General features: G+C 41.1%; 1 protein-coding gene across 6 annotated transcripts in view; it reads right to left on the bottom strand.

Annotated features, from left to right (window-relative positions):
- The window catches only part of ATP11C (ATPase phospholipid transporting 11C), a 202272-nt gene that overhangs the window by 18204 nt on the left and 156723 nt on the right, over nt 1-27345 (bottom strand). For all 6 annotated transcript variants that reach the window (XM_051969093.1, XM_051969089.1, XM_051969087.1 and 3 more), the window contains exons 22-27: nt 25364-25509; nt 21706-21765; nt 15744-15871; nt 10811-10946; nt 8317-8382; nt 6979-7082 (exon numbers count right to left, since the gene is read on the bottom strand). In XM_051969093.1, the coding sequence (XP_051825053.1) occupies nt 6979-7082; nt 8317-8382; nt 10811-10946; nt 15744-15871; nt 21706-21765; nt 25364-25509 (640 nt within the window). The remainder of the gene's footprint in view (nt 1-6978; nt 7083-8316; nt 8383-10810; nt 10947-15743; nt 15872-21705; nt 21766-25363; nt 25510-27345) is intronic.

The following is a 27345-nucleotide window of genomic DNA, read 5'->3' as shown; positions in this document are numbered from 1 at the left end:
ATTACCCTACCTGCCTCAATTGCTTCATCTGTAAAATGAGCTGGAGAAAGAAATGGCAAACCACTCCAGTATCTCTGCCCAGAAAACCCAAATGGGGTCATAGAGAGACAGACATGACATAAACGACTCAATAACAACAACAAAAAATTTCCTTCACTGGAAGTCTCCAGGTGATAGCAAAATGATCATTTGATAGAAAGCTGTAGTTGACGTTAGACTAGAAGTCCTCTGAGGTTCAGTCTAACTCAGAAAGCTAAGCTTCTAAGATAGGTAAAAATAACAGAAAACGTAGGGATTAATCTTTATGTCCCAAGCCTCATCAAGCCTCTCTCTGCCTCAGAAATCGATATTATGCGCAAGATCCCACGAGCCCCAAGAGATTAGCTCTGACAACATTTAAACAATGGATTTCTCAGAGTCTCTAGTCACACTCTGCCAGCTTATTTATATTCATAAAGCATTTAGGTATACTTGGACAACATTTCAGTGTTCATTGGGTAAGAATGTTAGAATCAGGAAGATTCAAATTCACATCCTTTCTGACACTTACTAGCTGTGTGACCCTGGACAAATCACTTAACCTGAGTCTTTCTCAGTTTCTTCATCTGTAAAATGGGGACAATAACATATTACCTTCACAGGTTGGGGTGAAGATCAGCTGAGATGATAAAAAAAGTATTTTTCAGATCTTAAAGAGCTATGGGAATATTAGCAATTTTTAACATTAGTAGTAGTATGAGTTTTATTGTCAAAAATACATGGAAAAATTTTACATGTTTCCTCCTTGGTATAGACCAGAGAATCATGAAGTCATAGCCAGCTTCAGAGATTGTCTAGACTTTTGTTATTTAAAAAAAATGGAGGGGGTGGATGGGTCAAAAAAGTTTAAATTATCCTATCTTCGGGTTTTAATTTTTCCTATGTGTCTGATTAGGCCCTTGAGCACTTAGGGATTCCATCCAGGAGATTCTGCAGTGTTCCAGGCCTTGATGCAAATAGAGTAGATGAAGAATGTATATTGTCCAGACTATGACATACAGTTGGACGCGCAATGCATAGAGCTCATCCATCAATGGATGTATCTTGGACAGACACTGCAAATGGACATGAAGATGGGCTCAGAATTAAATAGGAGGAGGAGAAAGAAAATGGGTGAAACTGCCTTCAGGAAACTGCAGAGTTCTTTTAATGACCCCCCATCTTCTCCTTGAAGGAGACACCAGTATTCTGTTTAAACCAAGACAAGTCACTTTGCTCCTTAATGGTGCTCATCTCTTGTGAGAGGGAGGAGGTGGGAGAGAATCTTCCTTTAAGGAGGGTATTCTGGCCAGCCAGCTCTTCCATTTCCCACCTGATTGCACTTCTTTGTACTTTCTCCATCATGGTATCTTCCCTTCCCAGATGAGCTGAAGAAGGAAATGGCAAACCACTCCGGTATCTTTGCCAAGAAAACCCTGTGGACATTGCACTGCGGTCATGTGGAGCTGGACAGCTTGGTAGTGCAGTAGATAGGAAGACTCATTTGGTTTCTGACACTTAATAGACTACCCAGCCTACCACTTGTTTGATTACCATTTGACATCCATATCACAGGATTTGGCAATCAAAAGGATCTTAGAATTGTGAAGAGAATTGCAAATGAGGACAATGAGACTAAAAGAGGAAAATAATAAAAACGAATCCTGTTTAAATCGAACTCTGAACTTTGGCAAGGTGCTTGAGACACATTCTCATTTGAGGCTTACCACAACCCCCTGAAATACAGCCACTCCCCCCTTATGTCCATTTTAAAGAGAAGGAAACTGAACTTCACAGAAGAAATAGGAAGGGAAAGAAAAAAGTATTTCTACAGTATCTATTATGTGACAGGCACTGTGCTTAGAACTTTTTATATATATATATATATATATATATATACACACACACACACACACACACACACACACACACACACACACACACATATATCATCTGATTCTCACAACAGCCTTGAGAAGGGGTCATTATTAGCCCCATTTTTCGAATAAGAAAACTGAGGCAAACAGAGATGAAGTGATTTACTTAGATCTAGAAGCTAGAAGTTGTTAGGTGGTATTTGAACTTGGGTCTTCCTAATTCCCAGTCGAGTGCTGTAGCTGCCTCATGAGTTGCCCTGGTATGTTACTGTCTTATGGTGAAAAAATCATCTTTAAAAAATTTAAGTAAAAGTAAACTCAAGCTCTAGAAAGAGGGAGGAACTTATCTGAATTTTCCAGAAACATTTCAGAATTGAGGGAAATGAATGCAGCTGTTCTCTGCCCAGAGCTCTCACCAAGATGTCCTCTGTTTTGGGTCTGGCCAGATGACACGAGCTTTGGGGAGCCCACTTGAATATATCGATATTACTGAAAACAGTTTATACACTGAGGACATGCATGACCACTTGACTTCAATCATATGTTCACTTCATCATATATGATGAAGAATAGTGGGGGGTGGGCCATATGTTTGGCATGAGAAATCAGAGATGAACATCCTAACTGGGATTGTATTTGGGACCTCAAAGAAGAGAGGGAAGGCCTCCAGTCTATGGAATGACCTCTTTTATAGAGATGAGATCTACGAAGGCATGGACAAGGCATGTCCAGGTTAGTAAAACATGAAGGAGTTATGATCTGCACTGGTACAAGGAAGGAGGTCACAGATCTAACACCGTATCAAAGTACGGCAAAATGACTGGAGGATCGGTCTTGGATGTAAGAGGACCAGGATTCAAGTCCTGCTTCGGACAAATACTCGCCTGTGACCCTAAACCAATCATCCTCACTACGTAGTGCCACCAGCCAACATCTCAGGATATGTTACGGATAAATGGCTGCTTTTCATTGTGTGCTGAATGAAAAGTTCTAAAGACATAGTTTCTGAGTAATTAACAATTTTTAAAAATTTATAATACTACATTTAATTTACAAAATGATTAATTACCCAGATACTATGTCCCTTGAATTTTTCATTTGTCACATTCGGCAGAAGGAGCCTCCATACAGGGAGTACCACAAAAAATAAAATCCCGGGTCTTAAATCTTCCACGGCACTGCTGTGTAACCATTCCCCTGACCACCTCCCAGCCCACCCTAATATTGAAGCACCTCTAAACAATAACCCAAAGAAAAAGCAAAGCAATGTTCTCTTTGGCCCTAGTGCTCACACTCATTCTCTTCCCGGGTGCTATGGGCATGCCATAATTATACATTTCAGAGTCTGTCAACTCTAGGCCTGGACCTTCTGTAGAGTTAATTTTCTTACTACCTTCATTTCCCAGGGCTGTGCTTATTGGGCTTTCTTTTAGAAATAAAAATCAATGCCCTTTTCAGAGCAGTGAAAACTTCTTCTAATTATGTCTCAAGTGACAAGGACATATTTCAAACATAGTTCTCAGATTTCTACCCTTCATCATCGGTCAAAGAAGTAGAGTTGGTAGGTACCTCAAAGGTTATCTATCCAACTACCTTGTTTTACAGAGTAAGGAATTGAGGCCCAAAGAGGTCAAGGAGCATATCCAAGGTCCCATAAACAAGGAAGTGACAGGGATCCGAACTCAGTTTTTCTGGTGCCAAATTTAGAACTCTTCCCATGGCGGTGTTGCTTCTCACCGATGAGATCTTTTGTATGTCCCTGCACTGATGCATATCATACCCCCTTCATTACCTTAGTAGATGATGTAAGGGGTCATTAGGGTCAAACGCCTTTACTTCGTTGGGGTCCACCTTTGGTCACGAGCCCCTTGGACCTTAGCTGGGCTGGCCCTTGAGTAAGACACTAGGAGATGTAGCCCCTCCCCTTGATCTCTTAGATTACCATTTACAATTATTATAAACACGTCCAGCTAGGAGATTATTCTGGGTTCTTCCCCATCAACGAATATAGATTGCACGTCCTCTATGCCTATGGCAATGGGCAAGGTATGCTGTTCCCTCTTGGCTTAGCTCTGTGACAAGGGAATCAGTCTGGGAGTCAGGTGAGCTACCATCTAGTTCTGGGTTTGTGACTAATTTAGCATAGAACCTTAGGCCAGTCCCTTCCCAACTGTAGGAACCTCGGCTTCATACTCTGTAAAAAGAGGGAGCTGGATGAGATGTTCTCTAAGTTCCTTCATTCCAGATTTAATGTATTCTCCTGACTATTTGCCTCAACAAGATGAGGATGAGGGAAGGAAAGCGGGAGGACAAACAAAAGAACAAAATCAATCAGCCAAGTCACAGACACTGATGCTCCCCATACTGTGCTAGGTGCCGAAAACACAACTCGAATTCATAGCGGCCGAGAAATTAGCACTTTGAGGTCTGCAAAATTGTTCCACTTCCATTGTCAAATCTGAGCTTTAAAACAACGCTGGAAGGTGGGTGGTATAGGTATCATCGCTCCCGATTTGCAGATGAAAAAACTGAGAGGTAAAGAGGTAAAGTCATTTGCATAGGTCACACAACTAGTAAGCCTCAGAGGTTGGAGTGAATCCAGGCTTTCCGGATTCCAAATCTAGCCCTCACTACACCATGCTCTCTCTCAATAAGCAATTAAGCAATATGAGGAAGAATCAATCAATCAACAACCATTTATTAAGCCCTAGCTCTCCACCAGGTACGGTGCTAGGTATGTTTAGGATGTACGGCCAGAAATGGGCACCTGGCCAACATGTGGGTTTGGAAACCTCAGTGGATTTGACTTAACATCATCAACACGGAGATGATTGCAATTTACTCTATTAGTCAAAGCACTGAGCTATGTAAATATTGCCAGCAAGAACAAATCAAGAGCTAACTAGGCTTAGCAACAAAAACACTAACATTTAACCTCCGTACAACAGGTGAAATGCACACCGGGCTTCTCCCTGCCAAGCTCAAGACTCAAAGAGCCATAGTGTGCCACAATATTTCCTGAGGAAAGGTAGGAGAGAATTTGCCCGAGGCAAAGGTTGTAAATTATGAGCTAAATCAGAGAGAGCACCCTACTGCCACCATCGCCGCTGCCGCCACCATCATCATCCTCCTACTCAACATTATCCTCATCATCAGTATCATACATCTAGAGCTGAAAGGGATGCCAGAGTTTATGGAGTCTATCGCTCTCATTTTTCAGAAAAGTAAATTTAGGCTGGGCAAGTTCAGATGGCTTAAGACCATAGGATTACAGCTCTAGAGATAAGAGGGACTTCAGAAGACAGCTGGATACATCCTGTCCTCTTCTCTTCTCAATCATATACCCAAAAACCCAAGACACTGGGAAATTAAATAAATGATTTATTCAAAGACACTTAAATTGGTAATAGTTGGGGTTAGAGGCTACAAGTCCAGTCCGAATGCACCACATCGTCTCCCACCTTTTCTTTATTGTTTATTGTTTAATTAATTCTTCTTGCTAACTGGATTCTGAGTAACAGCATTTTGACCTTCTGAAGGTTAACAAATGTCATCAGCACACTCCTAGGGTGGCATCCTAGGCCAAAGCCCCAGTCACTCTGCCTTTGTTATGATCCTCATCTCGGACCAAATGCACCCAGAAATATTTTCTGCTCACCTAGTCTACTTTACACTGGCATGTTACCTGGATCAGTTTTCAAAGTTGAAAGGCACGAATTTATTTCTTTTTAAGAACATTATGCTTCTGTTCACAGATATAACGATATCGTACGATGATCAACTGGGAATGACACAGCGATTCCCAGCACTATAAAGATCCAAGACTGTTCCAAAAGACTTATGAAATGCTCTCCACCTTCAGAGAAAAAACTGATGGAGTCTGAATGCAACTCAAAGCATATTTTTTTTTTGCTTTCTTTATTTTTCTCATCTTCTTTTTGTCTGTGTTTTCTTTCCCAACGTGACTATATATGTTTTGCATGACTGCACATGAATAACCTTCATCAAACTGCTTGACTTCTCAGTGAGGGGGGAGGGACAGGAGGGCGGGAGAGAAGTGGAACTCAAAATTGCAAAGAAATTATGGTGAAATTTTTTTTGCATGTAATTGGCAAAAATAAAATCTCTAAAAAATTCCTTAAAGATATTATGGTTGCCTATAGTGAAATAAATTGAGGTCTGTGATTGCTGATTATATTCTCAGCAAATGAGCTCTTTATTCTGGGTTCTTTATGACCTTGACATAGTAAAACCGGAACTCATGATAGGAAAAAATGAAAGAAGGCACAGAAGCCCATTCAAGAAATGGGTTCTGAAGGACAGACCTTTTGAATAGAGTTTATACTAATTTATCTATGTGTATATCCGCACACATATATACATGATATCCTCCAGTATAGAATGTAAGCTACTTGAGGTCAGGTACCATTTTATTTTTTTGTCTTTAAATCTCCACTTTGGCACACAGTAGGTAGTTAATACTTGTTGAATTGAAAGAGGACTCAGGATAGAGTGGAAAGAATAATGGGCTTAGAATCAGAGGGCTGAATTTACCTTCTGCTACTGACACAACTATACGCAAGTTACTTAATATATCTAAGCCTCAGTCCTCTCATCTATAAAATGGAAAGAATGATATTCACTTTGCTCACTTCACATGCTTTCTCTGAGGATCAAATGTGGCAAACTAGGGGAAATGCTTTTTAGGCATAAATTGCTATGTAAATATAAGCTATTAATGATGAACCTTACAACACTATTCCTTGATAGGTTCAAAGAGTATCGAATGTGAAGTCAGGAAGATCTGAGTTCAGTTCCCAACTCTGATGCTAACTATCTTCATGACCCTGGCCAACTACCTACCCTCCTACGTTTCTGGAAAAGGAGAGGACTGGACTAGATGGCCTTTGAAGTCCCTTCCAGCTTTAGATCTATGGTCCTATGCACGACTCTGGCTAAATCACTTCACCAATCTGAGCCTCAGGTTCCTCACCTGCAAAATGAGGTCATATATATACATATATAGAGGTGTGGATTAAAAAAGCACATCTGCAAGATTATTTAGGAATATAGACATACTTACCAGATAATGCCTCCCCAAAAGAACGAGAAAAAGATATAGAAGACTAAGGAACCCCAAATCACAAAGTGGTTGATCCAAGTCCAGAAGCGAGTATCCAGGGCAAGCTGAAAAAAGGGAGGGGAGAGATTCAGTGAAGGAAAAATATAAAGTCATCTTGCTTAGATAAAATCTGCTCCCAATGTAACCAAAGTTCCATGATAGTGTAGACCGTACTTTTGGACATATGAACTTCAGCATAAAGCCATACAACAGACATTCTCTCGCATAGATGGGTTAAGATCTCTTGAGATTGGAAAAATTGAAAAACTTAGGTTTTCCTTTCCATCTTGCTATTTGCATAAGAGTCCTGATCATCTGTGTCTTAGTTTCTCCATTTATACAACCATGTTAGAAGAATACTACCAACATGGCCAAATACCTGTACCTCCTAGGGACGCTGAGAAGATAAGAAAGAAGGTATTTCTAAGGGAAGGGAGTTTCGCTGGTGAAGTTGGAGACTACAGGTATGGAATATTGCACGTGGTCATCATGTTGGCTGCTTCTGCTCAACTGCTTTTGGTTAGCTTACACAGAAAGGCTCAATGGAATGGGAAGAAGAGGGAGTAGTGACAGCAGTAGTAATTCCAAAAGAAAAAGAACATTATTCAATGTATGGGGATTATATAAGGGGATGCAGCATGAAGTAGTGAAGAGATTATGAAGCTTAGAGACAAGACCACCTATTTTGGCATAGACACATCTGGCTCACTTGGACACTTATTTACATGAAAGGCTTTAGCCAAAGTGAGCTTCCCAGTGTGGGATATAGCACCGATTTAAAAAGAAATAAACAATTTTTTTGCTCTTCTATGCCTGCAATTTCATCGGCAAAGAGAACTCCCAGTGTGGAAACTCCTGCCACAATTGTAGATCAACACCCGATGGCTGTGAAGAGCTGCCAGATCACCGAGAGATTAAGGGACTTCTCTAGAACAACACGGCCAACGTGTCAGTAACAATATTAGACGCCACTGAACTCCAAGACTACCTAGAGAGCTATTACTTCACACTGCTTCTCACTCCAGGTTGTGACATCTGCAAACATGCCAAGGTACAAAGATGTGCTAAAAAGGAAACACACGCACACACACCGAAGGGGAAACATCCTGAGACAGAAGAACCAGGACCACTGACAAAACCTAAATGTGAGGGAGAGGTCAGGAAAAAAAGGGTTTTAACGAATAACAAGCAACTTTGAAAGGAAGATCACAAAATCGATTTAGGGAACAAATCAAAAAGACGAAATGTTCTTCCCACATAAATGAAAAATAATAATGATAATAATTTTAAAGCTCTAACCTTCAGTGTTACAGTGACGACTAAGACTGTATAAACAGTAGTTCCAAAAGTCCAGTTCCCAAAAACCTGAAAAAACAATCAGAGAGTTACATGTACCATATTGTATTTCATCGACCAACTGAAATCACTCAGAGCCACTCACTTTGTCTAAAGAGGCAGAGTCACATTTCATGATGTGAGTATGACCTTTGGTGGTTCCCAAGGAAGACCCCGTATCTATCTATGTGCTGCTGTTGAATCTCTCCCAGACTGCATGAGGCCCAAGCATTAGATCACTGAGATGACAGAGGCAGGAAAGAACCCCACTCTGACAGTAATGTTCAAGGAAACAAGTCGTTTGGATGACTTTGGTCTTTAAAGATTCAGATAGACTCATTCTCTGGAAAACCAAAAAGCCACTGGGGGCCTCTATTCCTCAATGATGACAGCAATAAAACAAGAGGGGGCTTCTTATTTTCTAACTCCAACCTACCATGTGTGCTCCAAGAGCCCCATTGACTGTTGGCCCCACAAGAAGGAAAAGCAGCCTGAATCATTCCAAATGTAGCAATGAATGACATGTGCATGCTTACCAGAGGTGGTTCGGGGATCTGAATGTATAGCATTCAAAACAAAAATGAGGTGTGAAAGTTTATTTTTTTTATTTAAATGAAGCCCCAAAAAATGAGTTAATAAAAGCCAAAAAAAAGAAAGAAAAAAAAAGATTCAATCAAATCATGCATGGGTGCCAGGATTAATTGCTGGGAGCAGTTCTTGCACTCATCGGTCATTTTAACGAGCATTTACTGGAACTGTGGCATAGGCAGTAAGACAGCATCCATTTGGAATAATTTGGACAGAGGCCAGACTGAAGTTTCCCCTTCACAAGCTGAAAAAAGACTCCGTTGAGCAAATGAACAGGGCAAACAAGCTCCCAGGGATCTTTTTACCCATTTGGGAAGCATTTCTTTTCTCAAGGGCTATTTGCAGACAATTAATGTGCTAATTACAAACGATACTTAGAATGCTTTTATTAAGGCAGGTCTAGAAGTAACCCCTTTGGCCACTTTCTCAGCTGTAGTTCGAGTCTCTCCATGGACCACAAAATAATCAGACTGGACTTTTTTTTAGAAAATTAATCGGTCATTCAGAACGTTTGCTGATTCAGATAGCCAAATTTCAATTAGTCCAAAATCGTGAAGTTTGATGGTGGGCCCTCACTTCACAATGTCACTCTAATCTGCTGATTTTATCCACTTTATAATTAGGTCTTAGAGCTCAGCATTTGTTGGAAAACATTAGCTTTTCATTAATTCAACAACAGACCGCTAAGAAGCACCTACTGTGTACAAGATGCTAGGTATATAAATATGAAAAACTGGTTCTGTACTTGGCATCAAGGAACAAGGTTTAAAGTGTGTACAGAGAGAAGTGGGCCACGAGGGTAGCTGGGCTTAAATGAGAAGGCCGGACGGAGTACCTAGGGGAAATTGTGAGGGGGCAGAACTGCGAATAAGGGTACAGATCAAGGAGGTGAAGCCTATGCTGGGCCTTCAAGGAGAGAAGGATCTCAAGAAGCCCAGGAAGGAAGAAACACAGTCTCCGGCACAGGGGATGGCTTGGATGACTACACAGAAATGGAAAAGGAACTGGGAAACAATTGGTAGTACGGTCTGGCTGGAATGGGGGGGGGGGGAGAGGAAATAGTAGTGTGAAAACAAGGCTACAAAGGTCAGTTGGAGGCAGATTATTGAGTTCAATAGAGTACAAATGTGAACACCTCTAACAAGGCCTCCTAAAGTCAAAAGGATGTAATTAAAGCAAAGGATGTAATGTGCTGGACTCAGTTCTCATAGGTATAGCTTGGGGGCCTCTCATTCTCCTGAGAAAAAGCGTTTCTTGGCAACCCTCGGAACTCCCCTTCCAGGGTCATGGCTGGACAGTCAGTCGCTACGCTCCAACAGCCACAGGGGTGGTTAGAGAAGGCCAATACTAAGAAAGTGGAATAGCCAAGGTCTGGTTGCCTGGAGAGCCAGCCAGAGCCCATCCCAAACAGAGGCCAAGGCTTCCTTCCTACCCCACTGTGTGAAATCTGTAACTCACAGGCTGCTGAATGGAGTTCGAGGGATGAGTTTCATCTTCACGTCTCTCCTCGTTCCTACCATACATTCTTGGGTGGTAGCAGGCAATTTGGATTGCCTGAACATTTTCATCAAACAGAAATAGTAATTATGTACTTTGACCACAAAGTAGGTATTTTCTTTTTTTTAAATCTTAAGGTCACAAGCCAGTGACCATTTCAATAAAAATTGCTCCCAAATTAAGGTTGGAGCTAGATGTAAACTTCAAGGTCTACTCAGGGCATAAGTACACAGAGCAAAGTATACTAGGGTTCATTTACATTTCATCAAAGGCATTCTCACTTCCACCCCATTACAAGTGATTTTAGGCAAGGGGGAACAACCGATGACATCCCAACTTAATACTTAGCAGTTCCATAAATAGTCCACTTTACCTTTCCATTTTCTTCCAAGGTTGTAGCCTGATAAAGGAAGTAAGTACCAAAGAAAAACACGGTTCCTTCAAAGGCAGAGAGAAACGTCCAATACAAGAAAGGGCCCCACTTCAGCTTGGCATTATCGGAAATTTTCCTATCAAGAAATGGTACAGAAAGAAGGCAAGTTAAAGCATTTTCCCCATTTTGCCATTCCAATGGAACAACACCAGAAATGCACACTCCAAACTGAGGGCAATTACTGGGGTGGGTATATGGTTATACTGCAAGAGGGCTCCCTCTGGTGGCTTGAAAGGTACCCATTCTGAGTCATCTTTATGACACCTTGACCAATGGTATCAAGCTAACATTCTAGTTATGACAAAATGACATCGATAAAATGCTCATTTTTAATCTAAGCTTCTAGAAATTCAGCTCTTTAAGAAAATGTCTTTCTTGTTGGCTTTGAAAATAGAGGGGTTGAAACACTGGGCCTTTATGCCATATTGGATGGCAGGTGATTTAGAGAATACTTCAATCCCTCAAAAATCTTTTCTTAGGATCACAGAAAAGGATCCTTAGAGATCATCAGATACAGCCACTTCATTTAACAATTGATGAAACCGAGATCCAAATGGATTACTTAACTTGACCAAGGTCACTTAACTAATACTGGTTTGAATTTTGTTAACAGTAAGAATTGGAACCGAAGCCCTTCCACTAGAACCTTAGCGTTAGTTCCATTACTTCACATGCCTCGACGAAAGGCCAAATGCTAAATGGTGCTTTCCATTCTAGACATAACGACCCACATAAGATGCTGCCTTTAATTTTGGTAATTCCTTCCCAGCATTTCTCAAAAGGCATCTAGTCACCCAAATGTTTTACTTCCTATCAGTGCTTCCTAAGGTACTACTTGCACATGCAAAGAAAGATGATCTCTTTTTTTAAGAAGCATCCAGGAATGACTACAACATATTTATTGAGTACTCTTGTTAAGCAAGACTATTTCAGTTAGGAACATTCGTGAAGTAATGATACAAAATGACCACAAAGATCATGGGCAGAGGCCTCTGGGAACAAGAAAGCTAAAAGCTGCTAAGGTACAGGTGGCAACCTCCACTTCTATACCTGACAGCCCAGGAAGGATGGCAGGAGGGTGGGAGTAAGGCCAGAACAAGGTCACCTGTCCTTACATTCAAGCAGCCACATTATTAAGTCCCTGCCCCCAAATTGAAAGGTACCTCTCATTTCCCCAGGTGATCTGCATGCTATCCAAAGCCCTACTCCAGAGACGATCAGACATTTCTTTTATTTTTCTTTTACTTTAGAACCGGGCCTGGCACAAAGAGGGCATTTCATAAATGATTTCTTGATTGACTTACTCATTGGCTTCCAACAATCACTTTAATATCATGGACTGGAACAGTGGATGAAAGAAGAGTAATGTTTCTAGGAGAGGGAGGGAGGTGGTCACAGATAGGGCTTTGTAAGCATATTGAGAGAGGATATAGAACTAGAGGGGACATTAGAAATGGTTCTGCCTAATCCTATCATTTGACAGAAGAGGAAACTGAGGCAGAGTGAGGTTTGCCCACACATACTCAGTAATTATCAGAGGGGAGATTAGAATTCAAGTCATCCCGACCCCAAGTCTTTCCACTGTGTAATTCATATACATGAAGAGCAAAACCAGGAAAAGGAAGGTGTGATGCAGTGTAAGGGAAAGAGTATTTGGATGGGTCTGTGTCCTTGCGTCTCTGACCTTCATTTTCCTCCTCTATAAAAGGAGTATGATCTGGCCAGAACCAGATTAAAATGTGTGTGGGAGATGTTTAACAAGAAATAAAATAACAGAGATAATGTTAATTTGTGGTTTCCTAAGTCAATAGACACCGGCCCGCAGAGCTGTATTTCGATTTGAGTTTGACACCCGTGGTCTAGAAGACCACTTTCTAAGGTCCCTCTCAGTTCGATGGGGCGTTATGACATGGCCACCCTAGGCTCAGGAAGATCAGGGTACAATCTGCTCCTTGCTAGCTATGTGCCTGTGGGCGAGTGTCATCATCTGCAGTGGAGAGAGCAGCCCTGGAATCGGGAGATCCTGAGTTCAAATGTGACCTCAGACATTTACTGGGTGACACTGGACAAGTCATTTAACCTGGACTGTCTTCCCCCCACCAAAAAAGAAAACCAGAAGAGCTATGAGATACAGACAACCTTTAAAGTTCTTACCAGCTCCATCAACAACACTGGTTGCCAACTCAAGTACTCTTCATGTGCATTCTCTTATCCAAGTCTCACAAGGGCTGTAGGAAGCAGGTGCCCCCAACATTACCACCCTCATTGGAGAAAACTCCTTAGGTGGGAATACAACCTAAACCTTCCTGCCTTAATTAACCTCAATTCTTAAGCCTCAATTCTCTCCTCTGTAAAATGGAATGATTACAGTCCTATTACCGACATCTATGAAGGAAAGGGCTTTATAAGCCTTAGGATACTGCAGAAATCTGAGTTATTTATGATTCGAAGAGAAGAGGACAACGAGGGATGAAAAAGTGGGAAGAGGAAGGAAGCGTATCTGTTTACGGAAAGGGGCCAATTTACATGTCACTTAATAAAGGGGCATGTTAAGCAGGAGGATGAATTTCTTCCCCTTGCTAAATCAATTTTTTCCCCAGGCAGACCTATGAATCTCCCTCAACCAATGCAGATCTTGAAATTTAAGTCTGAGAGTGGCTTGGAGTACCGAGAAATTAAATTAGGTGACTGGACCAGGATCACACACAATATATAGGAGAAGTGGGATCCTGGTTCTGTGGTTACCTTTCATGGCTCAATTTTCAGGGGAAAAAAGTAGGGAGGAAGAACCCTGTTTATTCTTTGGAAGAAACAACATTCACTAGTTTCATTTTGCTTTTATAGAAAAAAAAAAAGAAAGTCCATCTCCTATTTGAGATGGGAGCTTTTCAAAGCAGCTAAGTCACTGAAAATGAACCTGAAAGGCAAGCAGAGGGAGCCTGGGCCCTCTGGAATACCAAGAGGCACGCGAGGAGATATAGCAATGTGGGGAGAGGAGGATCTGCCGAGGATGGCAAAGAAACAGCAAGAAGGAGAGCTCAGGCTGGGCAAGGGGAGTCACTGGGACACCGCACTGATTCCAGCATCATCTCTGGCACAGTGCAAACTCTGGAGCAAGACCATTCAAAAATTCATGAACTTGATCTGCAGTGCAGTCAATCATAAATGCTCCATAAGCTTGCTCCCCTCCCGCCCCAGCCATAAGCCTGCTCCTCCTCATCATAAGCTCGCATCTTCCTAGCACCGCCACCACCCACTGACCACCACTCTGCCCTCGTATTTCAGCAAGTTATCAGCATTAGAAAGACAAGCCACAGATAGTGGCAAGGATACCAGAAGCCCTAGGGCTAAGGCCCAGCTGGGCCACTCACTTCCTGTGTGACCTTGGATAAGTCCCTAGGCCTCCTCTAGACCTGTTTTTCTCTCTGTAAAATGAAGGGATCCAATCAAACTCTCCCACTTCCCTTTTAGCACTAGGATAATACCTATAACTGAGGCTGCTTTTCTAAGCCCCTCGGTTTACCACTCCATTTCTTCCCGTTCCAAACGAGCATCTACAAACTTCATTTTTGCTCTTTCATGGGATCCTAGATTTCAGTCTCCAAAGGAGACTTGGAGGTCAAATGGTCCAACCCTCTCATTTTATAAAGGAGGTAACTGGCACCCACTACTCAGCAATCCTCTAGATTAACATCTTCATCCTTCATTATAATACTGACATAAAAAAATCCAATTTAATAATAGGCCAGTTGCTGGGGACAGTTCCAAGTTACCCATCCATAAGGAGAAACAGCTATTTCAAGACAAATCCATTTTTTTCTTTGACTCTCTGAATTAATTATGCTCTTCAATAAAACTGTAGAGTTAGAGCCTGATGAAGAGGGGGGAAAATGTCTCTGGAACATTACGTGAGTTAGAGGCTAATGATTCTCACCATCTTTATTCTGCCCAGGTAGAGTTCAGTCATCAATATGACTAAAAATCTTTTGTTCATAAGCAAAAGGTCTTTGGGAGTGTCCCCCTTCAGGGGACACACCAATGGCACTCCTTCTGACCTACTAGAAATGTGGGCTCTAAAATCAGAGTTGGGAATGACCTTCTAGGCCATCTAGGCAATTGTAAACCTCCAAACTTTGCAAGTTTGATGGGAGCCAGGAATTCCCAACTGAAGATTTCTTACATGTTTAAGTGGTCCAACTTAACCAACTTAAGTTGTCTTTTTCTAATTGTCTCACTTTGCAAATCCATAAACAACCCGGGATGTTCCATGTGCTCCCCTCAGTGCCCAGCAACCATTTTGGTCATTGCCATCATCGCTTTCACTATCATCACCGCTCACCTTTATATGATGAAAGTCCTTTGTACATTATCTCATTTGACTATCACAACAGTCATGTGTAAGGCAAGTGCTTCTATTACTCTGAGTTTACAGATGAGGGAACTGAGACAGTGGAAGGTTGCCCTATATCACAAGCGAGCAGGTGTCTGAGGCAGGATCTGAACACAGATACTGCTGAATCTAAGTCTAGTCGTGAGGTCACCTTGCCGCTTTGACTCTGACTTCTCAGCAAGGTCCCAAGAAGCTGCCTGATATGCATATTCCTGAAGCAACTTAATAAGGGCCAGCCAGCTATTAAGAACAAGAGCAAGATTTCAACCTCAGGCTGGCACTAGAGCCACTCTGTCCCCATTGCCTTACTTCCACAGACTGCAAACTGATATCAGAGCTTTGGAAATCGGGACTCTAGAATGGGATCTGACACTCAAAAAAACACATGGGGAATTTGGGTCACCTAGAGCGTTGGACAGCAGCTCTTCCTCTTCCCCTTCTTTCCTCCCTCCTCCCCACCAATGCCACTGATTTTCAACTTACATATACAATCTGGGATCAGCGGTGAGAACATCAATGCTGATGTGCTGTTCCAGCAAACTGTAAGCCAGGATCGGTAACGAAGTGAAGCAGATATTGTACATCGTAAGGTAAGCAGCATCATACAGTGGCTTCGTTGGTAGAGTGGAGGAAGCGAGATAACAATGCGGAAAGGGATTTTTAGTAACAAACAGGTATAGGCAAGAGTCCTATATATTGCAGATCATGACTAAAATATGTCCCTTTCTTCACAGGATTAGATTGTTTTCTTTCTTCTCAGTACTTGCTAGTTATGGAAGAGAAATCCAAATAATTTTGTGGCTCTTTGGGTTGTCACCCTCCCAACCGATTGGCTCATGAATGGGAAAAAATTGATTTCGAGGTGGAAAGAATCTAATGGTCATTTAATTTAACCCCTTCCCCTGAAAGATAGAGGTCCAGAGACAGTCAGTAACTAAAGGTATTGGGCTCAGACAGCTAGGGCTCGATGGAACCTCAGCAATTCTCATCTAGTCCAGTCCCCTCATTTTGGACACAAGGAAACAGATCCAGAAAGGTGAGCGACGGGCAACACAGTCTCTTAGATTTTTCACTGAAAGGAAGCCCAGCATATATGCCACCCTCTGCATTTTACACACAAGGGAAATGAGGTCCAGAAAAGCTAAATGGTTTGTTTAAGGTCACGGGTTTTAAGTGGCTCCAAATCTACTGTGTTGTTTTTTTTTTTTTTTTTTTTTTATTCTACTCTACCATATGTTGTCTCCAAGCTATGCTCAGTTTCAGACTGCTGCCTCGCTTGGAATTGTAAAATACAATCCTTCGTATTTCTATTAAAGATGCAATAGCTACAATTTGGAAAGTGTTATAACCGTGAAAAAATAAGTCATTTTAGGATAAGGCTGCCATGTTTCCCTGAAGCGAAACATGGGCAACAGCCAGACTGACTCAAGAGTGTTGTATGTCTGGTATGGTTTTGTTTTGGATTTGTTTTTTGGTTTGTTTGGTTCTTTTTTTTTTTTTTTTTTGGGTCCATCACAAGCAGAAATGGTGGTTTTCGCCAGGATGGAAAAAACTTCCCATTGACATTTCTGATTGTTAACATAGTCTTTTACCATTGAGAACTGACTCACTGGTTTAGTCAACCAATGACCGCCTCTGTAATCACAAAAACAAACTGAAGGATTTGTGCAGAATTATAAAAATTTTCTGAGCAATTTATTAGCCGCCTCCTCATAGTAAAAGCTTTAGCCGAAAGGAAAGGCCTCTCTGCGCTCTGCTTGGTGCTACACAAAGTGAAAAATTGCCATTCTTGGTTCACTGGGATGTGGAACGGCCCTTAGAGGCAACTTTTTTTTTTCCATTTTAACAAAGTAACAAATAGACCCAAAAGGATCAGGGACAAAAAAAAAATCAGAAGGCACAGCTCCTGGTGTCAGGAAGTCAATTTTATTCTCATACAGAAAACTCTCAGTGCTTTTGAGTTTGGGACATTGAGAAACTTGACTTTCAAAAGAAATTGCATCTTTGTTTAATGATGCAGGGGGCTCCAGGTAAAAAAAAGGGACTCTGAACTCTGAATTTCAACAAAAGAGGATGGATGGGTCAGTTCTCTTTCTTCTCCCACCTCTCTTTCCTTCTCCCTCTCTATCTCCCCCTCGCCTTCCCTACATCTCTCTCCTTTCTCTCTTATTCTTTTCTGTGCTCTCTTCCTCTCCCCTTTCTTTCCTTCTCCATTTCCACTCTCCCTTCCATGCCCCCTCTTCTCCCTTCTGCCCTTTCTTTCCCTTTCCCTTCCATGCCTCTCTCTGACTCTCCTTCTTCCCCCCCCTTCAATGTGATCTATGTAACAGGTTCTGGCTTTGCCATCAGAGAGGACTTGGAATCAAACCTCAGCCCTGTCTCATTATAAATCTCTGTGACTTTGGCTAAATCACCCAATTCTGTGATGAGTTTCCCTCATCTGTAAAAAGGGGGAACTGGATAAGAATAACTCATTGAAAGGCTTCAAGCGGAAGCTGGAAAACTACCCAGCAGGTGGTTGTAGAGAGTACTCTTTTGGAGACATCAGTTGGACTAGACAGTTGCTGAGACTCCACCCAGCTCTAAAAATTGTCTAAAAAGTGGTCCTTCCTAACTATATAATCCTATAACCCTAGGTAGGGCAAAGGAGAGGAGAGGTGAAGGTTGTTACGTTTATGTGGTTTTTCTGCATGTCCCATAACCATATTTCTTAATCTTGGAGAGCTTTCTGGACTACCTAAGTCCTACAGTGAGCCCAGTAAGGTAGATCATCATCTGGGAGACAATGTGGAAAGGAGGTCCATACAAAAAAGGCACACAGGTGACAAAAATGAACATAGGGTGTAGAGGTATAGAAACACATACACAAAGGGAGCTTCTGACGATGGTAGATGAATGAAGTGACCTATAATGGAGGCTAAGACCTCACGTCACAATCAAGCACAAGATGTCCATGGAAGGGATGAGACAATGATAAAGCCAAAGAAGCCAGTCATAGGACAGTTTTGGATTAACCATTCAACTCAATTCAATTCAACACCGATCTTTTCATTCTACAAATGTTTATTAAGGGCCTACCATACCGGGGACACAAGGGAAAGATAAAACAGAACAGCTCCTGCCCTCAAGGTGTTTGCAATCTACTAGGGGAACTAGATATATATTATATACTGATCAGTAAACACCAAATATACACAAAGGGGTACGGTGGTGATAGACGGAGAATCTCTGATAAGGGATGGAGATTCTGATAGGCCAAGGATATGAGGAGCCAACGCTCCTGAACCAAGCCTTGAAAGGAACTAGGGATTCCCAGTGAAGACACAGACTGGAAGTCTAAATGGGAAAGCATCAGGAGGCAGAGATTCTGAGGATGCAGGAGAGAAGGACAACAGTTAACTATCACCAAGACGAGAACAGCTTTTACTGGTTCCCACCCTAAATGATGATTTTTGGCAATACTAAGGGCTAAAGTAAGAAGCAGACTTTTGGGAACGGTCTAAACTGGAAGACAGAAAGGGAAGAGGGCCAGGCTCACTGCAGGATCCCAAGCCTCAGCTCCCAGGCAGATGGCAGTGTTGCTCACAGTGTCAGAAACCACGGGAAAGTAGCCAGCATCTGGAGGAGGGGGGAAGGAGGCAAGGAGTATTAGGTTGTTTTTTTTTTTTTTTCCTCTCTCCTGTGTTTTGCTTGAAGAGGTGACAAGATACTCAAGTGGCAATATCAGGGAGAACTGCCAGGCAGCACACATGATGATATGCAGGCCTATAATATTCTCAATGGGAATTAAGAATCTAAGCCTAAGGAGAAAATAGAGGCCCTTCATCCTATGCAGCCTTCTGGGCAATCGTTTTTAATGTGGTAAATACGCCAAAGCATGTCGGAGTGTTGGGCTCTGAGGGGATGTTGCACACCTAGGAATTCTCCAGGGGGGATCATTCTGAGACACAGAAGGAGATGGTTTCTATGGAAACTGTTAATTTTCCCTAAACACTAAATTGAAAACTAGGGCTCTAATTGACTGTTTAGTGGGGGAAGTTAGCCCCGAATCTCCCTCAACTACAAGAAGCAATAATTATGTTTTCCCCACTAATAGAAGAGAGCATTCCGAGAACTGAACATGAATTAGGCAAAGCAGACCCTCTGAGAAGATAGCAAATAGATTGATCAGAAGTACTGGGTATTAAATGCAGAAATTAAAATTAAGATTTGTTAGAATTTCAAATTCTTTAGCCATTAAAGTGGTAATTCCTTGAGGGTAGGAACTGTCCCATTTGGGGCTTTGTAAATTGAACATAGCACCTGACACATTAGGATAGAGACGGGACCTGTACCTTCACTGATATAAATTAGATGGGTGATTATACTGTTACATAAATGAGGAAATATCTGGAAGAGAAAACCCTCTCCCCATGCAGGTCTAATCTTTGAGAGTTGCCTAGATACTGATAGATTAAGTTCCCCGCCACCCCTCAGGATCACACAGCTAGGAGTGGGCCTGGAATCAAGATCTTCCTGATACCCGAGACAGACTTTACCACCTTCTATGCCTCTCACACAGCATACAGTGGAAGCTTAATAAATGCTTATTAAACTGAATACAGTCTAGATAAGGAAAAAAAGAAGCCCTGTAAAAGCTTCCAATTTGGCAGAAATCAGTGCCCTTCAAAAGGATATTCTCCGCCTGCACAATTCTCATTTGCCCTACGCTCTGTACATAACCTAAGAACTCCTAGGCTGGACAATGGGCTATGGACAAAAGTAAAGCACAGAACACCTGATCTTGGGGAGCTACCATTTCACTCAAGGGAAACCAGAGAAAAGTCAATGTGAAGTACATGCAAAGTAAATATAAAGTAGTTTGGGGGAGAAGGAAACTCTTAACAACTGGAGACTACTTCAACTCATTTCAAGACCTAAGATGAGATCTCCTATCTTTGCTCTGGGTACGCAGAGAGGGAAGGAAGGGGGAGGTGGAGAAACAAAACCGATTTTTCCCCAAGTTCCAAATCAACCCACTTCCCTGTGGCCTTTTGCTGCATCATAGCTAAACTGGGTTACCTGAAATGATCCCTAAGGTTTTCATCCAGAGTCTCTTCCCTATTTGTCAAGATATCCTAAAAGGAGGAAAGCGAAAATGCTCAAGGTCTTGGTTCGTGGCCACCAGAACAGATACTGCTCTCTGCGGCTAGCTGTGTTGGGGGATGGCAGGGGCACCACATACCATAAGTCATGACACTGCCAACAGCTATTTAGGTGTGTGACTCAGCTGACACCACAGGGCTGATGATATGGCAACTGGAAAAGCACCAGCTGCAATGGTAAGGAGGCAAATTTGCAAGGAAATCTTTTGCACTGGTCTTGCCTTCCTCATCTGTAGAAAGGAGAGGGTGGAACTGATCCTGAGGCCTAGCTCCCAATCCCATGAACCTGTAAATGTCCCTAAACAACAACAAAGACAATCTGCCAAGGAATGAGAAAAACCTAAGTTCCTACCTTAAGGAAGCAGAAACAAATAACATTCACCCTGGAAAGGTAGAAGCTTTTTCAGATGTTTATGGCAGCATTGCCAGAATCAGTAAAGAAGACACAGACAGACCTCCGAGCCTTACTAGGGCTACCCAAGACAACAACCAACACTCTTCCGTGGCTTAATCAACATGCAGATTTGCCTCTCCTTTCCCCGCTGCAGCTATAGCCAAAATATAGCTACCACAGGGGCGTATTATTTTGAGTTATCATTAAAGAACAAAAAAATAATAATTGAGGGTTGGAAAATTCAAATTACCTTCAGACAAGTATTTATCTGGGAACCACAGTTGAAATGGAAGCTCTTTGAGGGCAGAGACTTTTTTTCCTGCTCGTTGTATCCCCAGAACAGTGCCAGCCACATTATGGGCTTTTAACAGATGCTTGCTGAATTGAATTGGATTGAATGGTAAACAAGACCGAGGATTTACGTAGTTCAAATCTGTTCAGTGGAAATTTATCCCCAGTGACAAATTTCCCAAGGCAGTCCAAACAAGAGGCAGTGGCTAGGCGGGACTGGATTTAATGCAGCATTAAATTGTAAAGTATTAGGATTATCAGAGCATGTTTTTAATTTGGGTTTTCAATATTGCAAATTATGGAAGAATGAGAAGGAAAGCAATCAAAATACTGTCTTACCTCCTACCGGGTATATCAAACAACTGTCAAAAATGAGGCTTGACGTTAAAGGAAGTTACTGGAGCAAAGATAGCAACATTTGCTGATACCAGAAATCATGCAGAAAATGACAACTTTTAAAACTTTACGGCTAATAAACAATGACATTGATAAGAGTTCAGCTCACGAGTGTGTTGAGAGAGCAAGCCTCTCTTGACATTTTCCCTACAAGTAACATATGATCAACTAATGGAAAATCTGGCAAGAGCAAGCCACGCAAGACGATAGCGCAATGTACCTGTTGGGAGAAGCCACAGAAGAACTGGTACAAAAACTGTGGAAGGATGAAGCAAAGGTTCTGAAAAACAAAATGAAAAATTGGATGAGGAGGGAAGCATTTGCCCTCTTTCTGTTTGATCTCTGGGCCTGTGAGACATCTCTAGTCCGAGTATTCAACATTTTAGCAATATCACACTGAAACAACTTGATAGCAAGAGACAAATCCACAATCAAACCAGCTTCTGGATCTCAGTGGAGCTTCTCAAAAGGCCAGAGGTCAATGTCTTTATTTCAAGGAGTCAGGTTGACACAAATGTATGACAATAATGTATCTCCCGCTCTGTTATTTTGAAGCAATGCCTATGGCTCAGGGGTTAAGTGACTTGTCTGTGGTAACACAACTACAAAGTATTAAGAGGCAGATTTCAAATACACTTATCCCTTTCCCATCAGGCAGAGCTTCATCACCAAATCCGGAAAACCTATTTAACTTTTTCTGGCCTTCCCTTCATATCAGAGAAGATTGAATTATTATGGTATTAAAAGATGAAATATGTTGATATTATACAATTTTATCTATCTTAAAAACAATTTTATCTATCTATATCTGGATATACATATATGTATAGATATATAGATATAGATGTGTGTGTGTGTGTATACATATATAGCTACAGATAGATAGATATGACAAATTTCAAAGTTTCTAAACTTCTTCTGTGTCATCTGCTAGACTTTGCATATTGTCTGTGGCTTCCAGAAAACCCCCAAAAATCCCCATTTAATTTCTTTTGCCAACCCATGATATAGCAAAACTATGATGGGGAAAGTCATGATGTGGAAGTGATAACTTTATGAATCTCCCTTACTCTGAGGCCAGCACTCAATCTAATATTCTCTCAGAGTGCTCTTGCTTAATTCAGTTTAAATCCTGTTTGCATTCTAGGGAAAAAAATGGGCATATATCTCAAAAAATAGAACTACTGGGCATTCACTGCCCATAAGAGAATGATGTCAGATTCTAAAAATCACTATTAAAGGCATGGATTGCAAATGGAGATGTTAGTACCAAAACCAAGGAATCAAAGTGAGATGAGTCTTTTGGCTGCTGTGATTCTCCCCCTGATGTTTCACTGCTCTCATTAATCCACTTCCATTTGCAACAACTTTTCACCAAAGAAATTTTTATATCACGCTGAGTATATATCTATATAAAACGTATATAGAAATCAAGTATTTGCTGATAATAAATCATAATTCTGAGACTCCCATATTTAGTCATGAGACCCCCCCCCCCCATACAGGATCATGAATCACAATTTAAGAAACTGGGGAATAGAGTGCTAAAAGGGAAAGTGGAAGACTCATGAGCTTGGAATTAGGAGGGTGTTGGCAGTTGTTTTGGGGAGCCCCCCCCCAAGTCTTGAATCATTTAATGAAAAAAGGGAGGGAAATTAACACCAGATTCTGATGACAAGAGGTTTCCAAATTGTATCTTGCCAACTGCCAGTCTCTAGGCACATTTCCCTAACGGCTGAGATTTGATGATGGTGAAGGAAAGGAGTGATGCTAGGACAAGAGCCTGAGTGTCAGCAGCAGCTCTGACCCAGTGGGCGCTCAAGGAGAAGGGAAAGCTGCAGTATCATGGAGACAGAAGACAAAGCAGTTATAGCCTCCCTGCCAGGTAGTGAGTTCCAAGGTGAAGAAGACTTCAGATTCAGTAGCTGGGAGGGCCAAGGCCAGTCAGCTCCTCTGCTATCCTCAAGTACATTCCATGGCAACCAATACTAATACTATTCCAAATTTCTTGTAGCTTGTAAATCTCATTCTCAAATCTTTAGATTGACCACAAATGAGTTGCAGGTTTAAGATAACATCCCAAATCGTTTTAGGCAACATTATTAAATTACTCACAAATACCCAAATAATATATGGCACCGAGGAGGTCTGGGTTCAAATCCTACTCTGATGCATACTATCAGGGTGACCCTGGGCAAATCACTTCGTGTTCTAGGCAGCTTCCTAAGAGCACAAACTGCAGAAAAAATCCTAACCTACAGCGACATAGGGAGTTTCATGGGAATTTCTTTTTTGAGGAAATCACGAGTTTCTATATTTTGCTAGTGAGGGGGAGAGAGACAGACAGACAGACAAAAAGAGAAAAGGCAGAGAAACATAGAGAGAGAGAGAGAGAGAAAAACATACAGACAAAAGAGAGAGAGTCTGAATCAGGTAGGTAGAACATGATAGATATATATGAGGTATATGTAAATAAGACAGGTGAGATAGAATAGATACTGAAATTGAGTGGGACTAAGATCAGTAGGAAGATGATTTATAGATTAGAGAAATTAGATAGGTGGGCAATAGATAATGTTAATTTGTGGTTTTCTAAGTCAATATGGGCCCTTCCATTTTGACTACTGCCCTAAATCAGTGAAATTCAGACAAAATAATACATTTGAACAGAGATATTTTATTCTCTTTCAACTCTTCCTGAAGAGAAAGAACTTTAGCTCTTAATTCTGGGCTCAACCACAGAGTACTACCACACAACTGCTTGAATTGCAGGCCAAAGTTCCAACTATATTCAATTCAATCCTGATTTGAAGGACAAAAATATAACAAATGTACTCCTCTGACCCATCGCCTCGTTCAGCAGAGAGGTTGCTCAGGTACCATGTGCTAAATATGGCCTTCAGGACCATGGTCAGAGTTAGAAAAAGGGCCCTTTAGTATGGTCCAATATAGCCATTTTTTGTGTTATTAGGAATAACCCCAAAAAAAGAAAAAGAAAGAAAAGAAAAGAAAAGAAAAGAAAAGAAAAGAAAAGAAAAGAAAAGAAAAGAAAAGAAAAGAAAAGAAAAGAAAAGAAAAGAAAAGAAAAGAAAAGAAAAGAAAAGAAAAGAAAAACCAAGATATACAATGCAACAATGTTTTCCCCTCAAACTCTTTCTCGAGGGACACAATCCTTTTTCAGTCCTCTACTAATGCTATCAATTCTCTTGTTTTGTTTGCTGCTAGGGGAAGACAAAAGACCAGGCAGCAGGATTTATGTTGGCCAGAGCACCAGCTCCTGTCTATCCAAGGAAGAAAAATGACCACATTCATGAATTAGGGCCCTGTTTACACCGATATTCTCAAGGTTAATCATTTGTCTGTTATGATTAAAGCCATCAGAGTGTCAGAACGGTACACCTTGAATTTTGCAGCAGAGCAATGAGATCAGTTAAAATTTGGGGGCACTGAGATCTGTGATTAACACACGAAGGTCTTATTTAGAAGAGCAGATCGATCAATCACTCGGCAAACATTTATTAAGTCTCTTCTTGAACTGCTCGAGTATATGAATTTGCTGAATTCTTTCCCACTCCCCAATATCAGCTATGATGGAGATAAAGTCTAAGCAGGCTAGAAGAGAATAGCTTGGATCACTTGCTAATAACATTATAAACAAACCGAATGTCCAATCTCTGGCTTCTGTTCCGTTACTGAAGCCCACTGAACATTATTTGTTATTGCAAAGCTGAGTAATGAGTCTAGTAAAAAGTGCAAACAGCCTATACTTAACAGATGTAGGTGGCAGAAAATATATTTTAAGTCAAACCTCTGCCCAGCCCGAAAGATAAAAGTGCTCTAAACATGTCTAGATAAATGACAAATACTTGCCCACATACCTTATAGAAGAAATACTGTACCAAGTGGGCAATTCTCACGTAGTATAAATGCCCATGGGCCAATAGCAGTTTTCTTAAGTGCTTAAACTTGGGAACCGCATAATCACTGTTTCTCGCAGCTTGGCGACCTTCTTTGCCTTTGATGCCTTTAAAAAAAAAAAAAAAAAAAAAAAAAAAAAAAAAAACCACAACAGGTTATTGCCATGCAGTAAATATTCTGCAGAACATCAAGATATTGATTTGGGCATTTATTATGTCAAAATCAATGGCTACATTTTATGCCCTTGTTTCCGAGTTTAGCTTCTTCTTTGCATCCTTTCTTTGTCTAATCTCACAATTGAGTAACGGCAGTGGAAACTAACCAGGAAAGCCTCAAGCTTGGGTTGTTTTTAACTACATGCTTCCAGCATGATGTAAAACAAAGACAATAATTTATTTGATGTCACCTGAGAAAGAACAAACTCTAACAATCATAGCTCATGCTGATGGCATATGTTCCAGTTTTTATTCCACATGCTGGTGAGGTCATTGGTTCAAAGGTTTTCAGCTCCATTTCTCAGATGAGAAAACAGAGACTCAGAGAGGGGATATTCTAGGGTAGAAGGGAGAAGAAGCCCAAACTCACCTAAGGAGTCGGTAGGGAATATACCTATGAGCTCTTGGAGTTACGAATTTGCCGATTGTGGCTCCCGGGACTTAAACCCTATCGTGATCCAGGACACTTCAAATGAGATCAGCAATCTACCGAGTGTGGTCCAAGGACCCCTGAGGATCCCCGTGACACTTTCAGGAGATCCAGAAAGTAAAAACTACTTTCATGATTGCTCTCATTCAGTCATGCCCGATTAACTCCATGGACCATACTGTCCATGGCATTTTCTTGGCAGACACTAGGGTGATTTGCCATTTCAGTCCAGATTTTCATGTTACCAAGACTTTATTTGACTATTAAAATATTCCTCCTTTTTCCAACTAATTCCCTTCGCATCCTTCAAATTCTCTTCATATACTTCAACCAAAGCATATGGTAACAGATTGACTGCAAAAGCAGATAGGAGAATCCAGCTGTGTTCTATTAAGCCAGATTTTAGATATTTTCTGAAATACTAAAACAATACCACTCTTCACATTAATTCTTTAAAAAACAATTTTTTCATCAAAATGTTATTTGTGCTAACATGTAATGGATTTATTACTGTTCTGTTAAATGAATTAATAAATATTTTTAAATTTGATTTTAAGAAAGAGTTAATAATGGTAACTAATAGTAGTAAGACACTGGGCTAATCTCATTTGAACCTTGAGGGGTGGGCGCTGTTATTATGGCCATTTTGCAGATCAGGAAGCTGAGGCAAACATATGTTAAGTGACTTGTTCAGGGTCACTGAGCTAGTAAATGTCTTGAGATCAGATCCAAACTGAAGTTTTCCAGACTCCAGGTCCAACGTCCTATCCATCTATCAGTTTCTATTTCTATTATGGCAAATATCAATAGCTATAAGCTACATAAAAAAGCACTTTGCAGAAAGAAGGGGCAGGGGAGTCTTCAAGAACTTTTAGGGTTGTAAAGTTTGAGAAGCAACTAATCATAGGATGTACAATTCTTCATCTGTCTTTTAAAATCCTTACTTTCCTTTCAAGCACCACCTTAGGTGCCACTTCCTGTAGACAGCTAACCCAAAATCCTTTAGTTTACATTGCTACCAAAAAAAACTTGCCTTGATTTAGCTGTGCACATACTTTATCGCTCTCTATAATGTAAGCTCTTTGAGGGCAGGCAATGGTTTTCATTTCTGCCTTTCTATCTCTCCCACAGTGTAAAGTGTTTTAATAAATGCTTCTGAATGGAGGGAGGGCCAAAAGAAGAGAAGAGTTAAATCAGAAATTGACTAGTTATGGAAAAAAATTAAAACCTCATTATCAAAACAAAGCCATTATTAATTAAACCCTTCTTGTCTCAATTACTCTATTAGACCTTGTCA

This window comes from Antechinus flavipes, chromosome X, assembly GCF_016432865.1.
Source record: "Antechinus flavipes isolate AdamAnt ecotype Samford, QLD, Australia chromosome X, AdamAnt_v2, whole genome shotgun sequence".
Taxonomy (NCBI): Eukaryota; Metazoa; Chordata; class Mammalia; order Dasyuromorphia; family Dasyuridae; genus Antechinus; species Antechinus flavipes.
The sequence above is the reverse complement of the archived record's forward strand: the minus strand, read 5'-3'. Positions and strand labels throughout refer to the sequence as shown.